The 9,659-nt window shown below is 40.2% G+C and overlaps 1 protein-coding gene across 2 annotated transcripts in view; it reads left to right on the forward strand.

Annotated features, from left to right (window-relative positions):
- LOC133993773 (zeta-sarcoglycan) overlaps positions 1 to 8,779 on the forward strand; it is a 169,801-nt gene extending 161,022 nt beyond the window's left edge. For both annotated transcript variants that reach the window (XM_062432842.1, XM_062432852.1), the window contains one exon: positions 8,573 to 8,779. In XM_062432842.1, coding sequence (XP_062288826.1) covers positions 8,573 to 8,779 — 207 coding nt within the window. The remainder of the gene's footprint in view (positions 1 to 8,572) is intronic.
- Positions 8,780 to 9,659: the final 880 nt, after the last annotated feature.

Raw genomic sequence — 9,659 nt, forward strand, 5'->3', positions numbered from 1 at the left:
GCTGCTCATTGTAGTGAGGTGAAATTGGGTTAACTACAGAAACTTTTAACAAAGTTAGGTTACCATAGAGTTTTATTGTTTTTTTACGCAATGTCTAGGTTTATTAAGACGCTATAGCCTGCAGGTGTTATTGGGCTGGTACACTGGGACTGGGTTGCTTGTTGTTTAACCTGCGGGTAAGGCAGGATGGTGTGTGAATTAGAATGCTGGCAGGGGGTAACTCCCTATTGAACACACTCATACTGTAGAAGCCTTACACATTAACACAAACACATACAGTATGCTCTAAAAAACTTATAAAAGAGTGCTCAAAAATGCACACATCAAAACAAATAGATACCACATAAATATAGACTCACTTCCTTCCACACAGCATGTATACACACACATACTTGCATCCAGCTACATGCACATAAAAACGTAGATGTATGTACAGTATATGCACAGATGTATACACACACACGCACACACAGACACACACACTTTGCACTGATAGCACACAATCACAGCTGTCCCCTACTCTCTTAGTCACTAGAGCTTGTCTGTTTATTTCCAGAACGTATTTTCATCATCCAGCTCCACTCTCTTTGAGTGTGCATCTATGTGTGGCTGTTTTTCAAAAAGATGTGATCAACGTCAGAAAATTCATTAGCCCATACTTCACACTGCCTGAGGCAATTGTCATAGATGGTGTGTGTGTGTGTGTGTGTGTGTGTGTGTGTGTGTGTGTGTGTGTGTGTGTGTGTGTGTGTGTGTATGTGTGTGTGTGTGTGTGTGTGTGTGTTATGTGTGGAGTTCTGTCTGTGTCTTTTTTGCATTATGGTCGGTCATAGTATGTGTTTGTGTTTATGTTATTGTCAGTACTGCTGCCTCATAGCAAGGTTGAAACCCCAGCCACCCCAATTCCTTTCCTTTCTGTTTGGAGTTTGCATGTGTTTGTGTGGGTGCTTCAGTTTCCTCCCACCATCAAAGACATGTATGTTAGGGTTAACACTCCTGTCAGTGCCCCTAACCACTGGCAGTGGCAGAAGGAACTGGAGTTGGTCCTCGGGCGCTGCTCACCGCAGCTACCCCTATTAAATAGGATGGGTCAATTGAAGAAGATAAATTTCATACCAATGTATGTGAGAAATGACAGTAAAGAAATCTTAATCCTTTGGCTGCATCACTGCCCATGTGTCTGTGTGTGTGTAAGTGCGTTACTGTTACTCCATTTCTGTCTGCCTGTGCATGTTTGCGTGAATGCATTTGTCTGTGCCTGAAGTGTGTGTGTGTGTGTGTGTGTGTGTGTGTGTGTGTGTGTGTGTGTGTGTGTGTGTGTGTGTGTGTGTGCGTGTGTGCGTGCATGTGGTACAGTAGAGCAGACTGATATTGCTTTATGTCCTCTCCAGCCTCTGTCATTTAGTCCATTGTCAGCTCCCATTCCAGCGTCTGTCCATTCAACAAGCCTAATGGTCTGTGTAATACACTCAGATAGCTTCACAACCTCCCACCTGTTTGTGTTGTTGGTGTGTGTGTGTGAGTGTGTGCATATGTGCGTGTGTGTTCCACGTATGAGTGCAGGGGCAGCCAGACAGAGAAAGAAAAGGAGAATGAGAGAGAATGAGAAGCAAGGTGATCCGCAGCAACGTAAGGGTTGAGTGTGTGCGCGCAGTTGAAATTGTGCTGTTATTGTCCTTTCAACCTCTGTCACACCTCTCCTTACTCTTCCGTCTCTACACTGAGTCAATTTTTTCAACACTGAATTTATTTATTTATTTGATGTTGTATAAATGATAGGGATGGCACTGTGGTGCAGTGGTTAGCACTGTCACCTACCAGCAAGAGGGTTATGGGTTCAAACCCAACAGCTAGTTGGGGAATTGGCATGTTCTAGCCGTGCCTACGTGGATTCTTTCTGGGTACTCTCTCCCACAGATCAAAAACAGGTTAATAGGAGATTCTAATTTGCCAGTAGGTGTGAATCGTTGCCTGTCTCTATACTATTTGTTAGCCATGTGATTGACTGGCGGCCCGTCCAGGGTGAACCCTGCCTTTCACCCAGTGTCAGTTGAGATTGGCTTGAGCTCCCCTGCCACCCTCTACAGGATGAGTGGAAAAGAAAATGAATGGATGGATTGATAGAGACGATGCAATTTAACATAGCTCCAATTCAGAGCATGAAACTGAAGTGCTGCACAGAGAGTTTAAAGCTATTGCTAATTTTCAACTCTGTCTCTTGTTGGGCTTTACATGTACAGTATAATTAAAATATACAGCTTTCATTATCATAAAACCACAATACACTGCAGATATGGAAGTACAATAAAATACACATTAGAATACATTGATTGTAATGTCCAGTTTGAAAATAACACTTTTTATAGATTTTGTACTTGGAATTAAATTGATTTCAGTTGGTAATGTATTCCAAAGTTGACAGGCCTTTATGGCTGATTAACTTAGATCTACGATGTGGTATTTTACAGTTGCCATTCACCATGCTCCTAGTTATTCTGTCACTGTCTTGTCATTGACATCAAAGGTGTGAGGTAGACATGCACACCCCAGAACAAAACTTAAACCAGGTGCTGGACCAAAAAAACAAGAGTACAAAAGAAAGAAGACAATTCTTCAGTCTGAAGAAGAACAGTTTGCTCAAAATGTCACTCACCTGGCCATTCCATTAAACCTGTATTTGTAAACAGAGCTACAGTGTGTAGACCTTCTTCTTTCTTTTGTCCTGTTTTTTCCTTGGAAATATCTGGAAAGAGGCTCTACGGTGAAACTGTTGATATTTTTGAAAAGCAATTTGCTAAGCTAAGCTAAGTAGATTGTATAAGTTTAGTCAGCTTTGGTTTGACTGCTGCAAGTCTTAAGTTTGTGAAAAGTTTTGATTGGACTCAGAAGAATCTGACGGGATCTAAAGAAGAGTCTGAAGATATTAAAATCACAGGATGTGTCCTTTGTAGGTCTCAGGATGCAAATCCTGCTCTCTAGTGTCAAAGTCCTCTGCTTTGAACTCCCAACATCCACCATCCTCTCTACCACCTCTGTGCATAAATGTTGCACTTTCTTAGTGGAAAAAACATTGCTTTGATCATAATACAAGCAACAATTGTGTTTATCTACAGACATAGTTGGACATACATGTACATGTAGAAAAAGACTGATAGTTGCAGCAAAGTAAAAATCTTCACATACATTATACAGTAAAGATGTTTCTTGGCTATTTGTAACCAGGAAAGGAAAGGAATTTATAACTGAGTGATAAAATATAACCTAAAAGTTTAGAAAAGTCAAATGATGATGCTTGTCTTCAAGAAAATCGTCAAACTAAAAATCAAACTGAAAACATACTCTGTCCTACTTCTTTGTAATTTTTCACCTCCATTTCTGCACTCCCGTCCTACATTCAGCTCTCTTCCTCTTTTGTCCTCCCAGACACCCATCATCCTCCTCCTCCTGCTCTCCTCCTAAACACATTCATACTCTCCTTTTTTCTCCAAAACTACTCTTCACCACACTCTAACACTTGTTCTCCCTCCTCATCTCCTCCCAAAGACACTTTAACCCTCTTATCTCCTCTGCTTTCTTTCTCCCTCCACTACCCTACCTCCCTTCCCCTTTCATCCAAGGAAAATTTTGTCCTTTTATCGCTGCCTTCCCCTCCTCTTTCACAGCTCATTCGCCTCCCACCCTCTTTCGCCTGTTCCTCAGCTGTGCCAAAGGAAATCATCCATGAAAAATGTTTTGACCCTCCATAATTGCTGCTTCCCGCATGTTTCCCATCTCCTTGACGCTAGTGCCACGTGCTTGCTAAAGTGATGGGTGAGAAAGATGGGTTTAGACACACTCATACTTAATGCACACACACAGCTGCCACCCAAACAATATTGTACATGAGTGCAAATGCAGAAGCATTAGGGGCACATACATATAGAGACTGACATACTGTACATATAGGATATGAAGCACTTTGATGTAACCATGTGCAATATAGAACATTTAGGACATTTTTGTTGAGAGTGCATTACAGGGTTGTTGATTCAGCTCTATGATCATTGCTGAGGCCAATTTTGTTGTTTTTATATTGTAAGGTGTTCCCATTATTTTGTCCACCCCCTATATACATGTATTTGTAAACAAGATTGATTGTATTGCATGCATGCATATTTATAGTACACCCTGATACCAAAGATTTAAAAAATGGAAGTAATAATGAATACATATCAAATTAACATCAAGAACCAAAAACCAAAAAAATCTTTTTCATGAGTTTAACTTAAAATAATATATTACTTTCTTTTCCTTTAAAATCCTTTCAAACCTTTCAAAACTCATCTGAATAAATGTATTACCACAAGCCTAAAAAACAGCTCTTCTTCTTAGATCGCAATCCTGTGTGTTTTAACCAGGTTTCTAGTATCAGTGAGTATATTCATCTCAACTCTGTCCCTCAGTATCATTTTTATGTTTGTTTGTTTTGTTTTTTCAAATGATTTTAAGTTGTTATGGCACGATTGATGATTGAGATGTGAAGTTGAGGTCGATATATTCAAGGCAACAGTAGAGTCATATTTTTCCTTTTTTTGTCCTTACAGACAAGACATACATGGGAAAATATAGGTATACATATTAATGTGTTAACACAAGCTCACATTCATGCAGATACAATGCACAGGCATGTATATGTGTAGGTACAATGCACATACACAAAAGCACTCTTTCATCTTTTCAGATTATATTCATAGACACGTATCCTTACACACACATTCACATGTATAGACCCTCACATACTGCTAACAACAGGCCGACCTAATACTTACAGACACTTTCATTTGGGATGAATGTCAGTGCTAATCCGACCTTAAGCTACAACAAATGACTTTCACTCCCCTTCCTCTGCTTCCCTTCCCTCTTTCCGTCCATCCAGCCGTTCATCTATCCTTCCACCACCTCTCCTCCTCCTTTACTGCCCTTATTGCCTGCTACCTAGCATCCATCCATTTCTATTTCACTCCTTCCATCTGCCTCCCTCTCACCTCCTCTCTATCGATCTCTTCCGTCCTCCATCCCTCCTTGTAAGCTATCATATCTACTTACTAATCACTGTCTTCTCTTTTCAATCTCTTGATCAGCATCCTCACTCTCCCTCATTGCTTGTCTTCATCTGTCCCAACTCTCCACCTCCTCTCCCTCCATCTTTACAGTGTTTTCTCTTTTCTCTGTTGTCCTTTCCTTATTTTTTTGCTGTGATGTTTCCAGTGCTATGGAAGAGAAACCATTGATTTCATTGGCATTTCCTCACATAAACACCCATCTCTGCTCATTCTCGCATCTCATTGCCTTGTCCAAGTTCATTTTAGAGTTCTCGTTGCTATGGCAAGCGGGCTGTTAGAATTAGATTTGGGTTATGTTTCCAACCGTGACTGAGTCCTTTCCTCTATAAGTCTTTAACTGAGCCCTGGCAGCTTTTATTGGGGAGCCAAAGGGAAGATGACAGGTGTGCACCAGGGACCTGTTAAAGGCATACCTTGACATTTAGAAATATAGTGTGGTATTTTCCTTTGCCCGGCACCGAGGGAGAAAAGTGCACATATTTTTTATTAGCTCTTAAAGTCTTGTTGTCATTGTTACTATGTCTCATTAAAACTAATGTGCATGGCGGTCTAATGAGATAGCATCACAGAAAAAGGCTGCCTGTTTTTTTTTGTTGTTTTTTTTTTTTTTTTTTTTGGGGGGGGGGGGGGGTTTGGAATCTTATGATGCAATTTATGTGGAAGCAGGACTTTTATAAATATGAGGCATTTTACCTACACAAGCTGGCAACTTGTTTTCATCCAACAGTAACAAAAGTTCTGTGGCATTTACTCTTATCAGTGGACCACTCCAAATTCTTACTATATAGTGATATATCTCGTTTGTGAGGCGTCATTAATTTGTAAAGTAAAAGGTATTGTTAGCTCAGTGGAAAATTCTTGTATATTTATCTTGAATTTGTATTTATTGTGGCCAAACCTCCATGGGTCATACTAAGTTTGCATTCACCATCTACACTGTATAGAGCAATTCTGGAAACGTGGCAAAACAATGAATATTTGTGTAAATGCTGTTGCATTAATTCTCTGTTCATGATGCATAGTTGACAACTGATTCATATTTGATTCCATAATTTTATGAAATAAATGAATACATATATTAATTTGAAGTATTTGATGTAAAAATTCGGATGTGATAAAACATTTCTGTTGTAGAACTAAGGTTCTCTGTTTGTAGTACCACTACAATGAATTTCATTGTCACACTGTGTACAATCAAAGGTGAGCAGAGGTCTCTCACGAAGATCCACCACGTTGCATTTGAAGTTATAATTATTATCTGAAGCCAAGGCAGATTCAAAAGACTCTCAAGGACTCAAGAGAGTCGGCAAAGAGGTATTTTGTTTTATTTGAAAAAAGATATTCTTTGCTTAACTTAGTATATTTTAAATAATGTGGTTACCTACCTATCTATATCCAGTTTAATGGCTAATAGACACTCTGTTTTTATCTACACCGATATTCAAAAGGCAACATAAGCAGCCCCCCTGTTCTGTTCATTTGTGCAGAAATAGAGAGAGAGAGAGAGAGAGAGAGAGAGAGAGAGAGAGAGAGAGAGAGAGAGAGAGAGTTTGCTGTATATGTGGATGTTATTTATAAAGATTGAGATGTGCCCCGTCAGCCAATGTGAAATCATTAGTTATACTAATTGGTTCCTCACTGTTGGAGTATCTGAATCCCCTCATTCCTCTCTTTTCTTTTTTCTCTCAGTCATCTTGTCTTCCTCTCTTTATGTCTATGGTTTTCTTCCAACCACTTCTGACTTGACATTTTCTCTCTGTCATCCTTCTCTCATCCTTTCATCCAACTCCCTTTTCCTAAGTCTTTTTGCACTTATATTCCAAACGCTTTTTTCACTTCCCCTCTTATCGTTTCTAAAATGAAGAACATGAGTAATGGGGGATACAGATGTCTGCTGAAATTATCATCCGGCTTTGGAGCATGTTTATATGTGTGAGAGAGAGAGAGAGAGAGAGAGAGAGAGACAGCAAGAGAGCAGTGCTTCCTTGAACATTGATGACTGAAGAGTAAATAAACGAGGAGGAAAATGTTTCAATACAAACCAAGATTGTGTAATGATTCGCATTTGAAGCTCAGCCTGTATTATTCTGAAGATGAGAGGATTGGACTGAAGGAATGCAGGGAGAGGAAGAGGTCAGCAGGCATAACAGGGTTTGGGGTAGAAGTTTTTGAAGAACAGAAAACAATCATACTCAGGATCTTTGTGTGTATCTTCCCTTTTCTGTCTTCACTTTGATGTCTAACTTTTTATTACACAAACAGTTATCTTAAGGTTAAAAAGTAACTCCTACGTTTCCCATATTTGTCCCTTTTCTGTAATCCTCTCACCTGTTATCTGTCCTTCTTCTCACAGTGTGAGTGTAGCTTTTTGTATCTTTTTCAGAGTGACCTTTTGTAATTGGTACGTTGTGTGTGTGTGTGTGTGTGTGTGTGTGTGTGTGTGTGTGTGTGTGTGTGTGTGTGTGTGTGTGTGTGTGTTCATTGCAAGTATTTTTTAACTTGAGATAACCTTGACTGGGCACATCATTTGTCAAATCCATCGCTCCCCCTTGACCTGTCCTCCAGCCCAAACTGATTGACATTCCTTGGAGTCCGTTGGTCTAGTTGCATTGGAAAATCATTTAAGAAGGCCGTGTTACATATTTTCTCCAATATTTGACTGCAGTTATGCAGAAAAGTCCAAACATTCAAAAACTTAACAACGATATGACAAGCTTCTCTATATTAATGAAAGAAAAGAAAGAAATGTCTTAAAGAAATATTGTCGTTTTTATTTTTAATGCCAGTAGTCTGATTTAATCCTACTTGAGGTTAATGTCTTCTCTCGTTTTTAAATAAAGCTTTTTTTTAATCTCGGAAATTATCCATAACAGTGAAATGTGGAGAACCTGATAATATGAAATTATGTGATATCAAATTAGAGTTGAATTTATTTGCAGTGTGTACGTGTGTTTTTCCAGGTGCTTTCCTTTTGCCTTTATTTTCTTGTCTTTTTTTTCTTCCCCTAACTCCTCTCCCACTGATTCCCTTGCACTCCTCTTCACCCGTCTTGCCCTCTGCTTCGTTCACACCCACTCTGCCTCTTCATCAAAAGAGACCTGTTCTAAATAAAAAAATTCCCTCTGTCTCCATACCTCTTTCTTGATTCTTCAACCCCAGTCGACCACGGAGTATAGTCAACCCCTACAGTAATGTCTTCTCTTTGTCTGTGTCCTCACAACCCTGTTTTCTTTTCATTAAAAAACAACAACTTTCTTATTATTTTCATTTTTTTGTTTTGTGTTTTAAGCACTAAGGCAATTCATGTGAACCCAGTCCCCTACAGCTATAACACCAAATTCTGTGCTTCATGTTTTATATATACTTTTATTGTTTTATTGACGGCCCTATTTTCTTTCTTTTTTCTTGTATGACAGATCAACACATCTGTTGTTCTCAAATCAAACTTTTCATCTCACTTTCTCTTTCAGATCTTTCTAGATGCAAACACCATCCGGCTGGGTAACATTCCCCTTGGCAGTGCTGTGGACCCCCTGGAAGGGGCACCAGCAGGTACCACATACACCAAACAGACTGTGTACGAGCTGTGTGCCTGCGCCAACGGCAAGCTCTACCTGTCCCCGGCTGAGAAGGGTTCTACCTGCCAAACCACTAGTAATTTTTGTCTTTGGAGCTGAAAGCGGAAGTTGAAAGACAGATAGGACATGTGGACAATTAGAGTTTGAAGCTAATGCTAGCCAAAAGACTGAATCAGCGTGGATTATGGCTTGGTGGGAAGCTAACGCCAGCTAACAGACCGGATCAACATAGATTGTAGCATTGGCGAGACGTTCATGTCCTTTAACCAACTGAATAATATGAATTACAGCTTGGCAGGAAGCTAATGTTTGCTAACAGACCAAATCGATACGGACTGTGGCTTAGTGTAAAGCTAATGCCAGCTAAAGGACTGAAGCAACATGGACTAGAGCTTAGTGAGAAGCTAATGCCAGCTCACCGACCACATTAATATGGATTGGTCAGTAGCTCATGCTTGTCAAGAGACTTGGAGGGAAGCAAAAGCCAACAAGGTTGGCTGGTGGGTGTGATGCTAAAACCACTCCTGGACATGGATGGACAGTCACACTCTGGGACTCTTGTTAGCTGTCTTCACCATTGTTGAATTGCTGCCATGATGGGTTTTGAAAGCCACAAGGATTATATTCGGGGGTGGCCTGAGAACAGCAAATGCTTACAATGAAAAGTGAGTTGTTTGTTCACCGTATGACCAAAATGTCCTGGAAACCTGCTCCTACTTTTGTTTGGATAACCAGATATGGTGATGGACTACAAAGTCGCTAGCAGGGACATGGACAACGACTCTTGGTTACCTGTTCATCAGCTGGCTCACAGACATCAGCGAGGACTGTGGCTTAGCCCTGCAGGTTGCTAACAATTAAATTAGACAATGGTTTAGTCTAGTGGGAAGCTAAGGCTAGCTAACGGACCAATCTATACCAGAAAGGCCTTCCCCCTCCTCCCCCTCTAGTCTTTCAACCCAAACGTTGACGTTTGACT

This window comes from Scomber scombrus, chromosome 2 (genome assembly GCF_963691925.1).
Source record: "Scomber scombrus chromosome 2, fScoSco1.1, whole genome shotgun sequence".
Taxonomy (NCBI): Eukaryota; Metazoa; Chordata; class Actinopteri; order Scombriformes; family Scombridae; genus Scomber; species Scomber scombrus.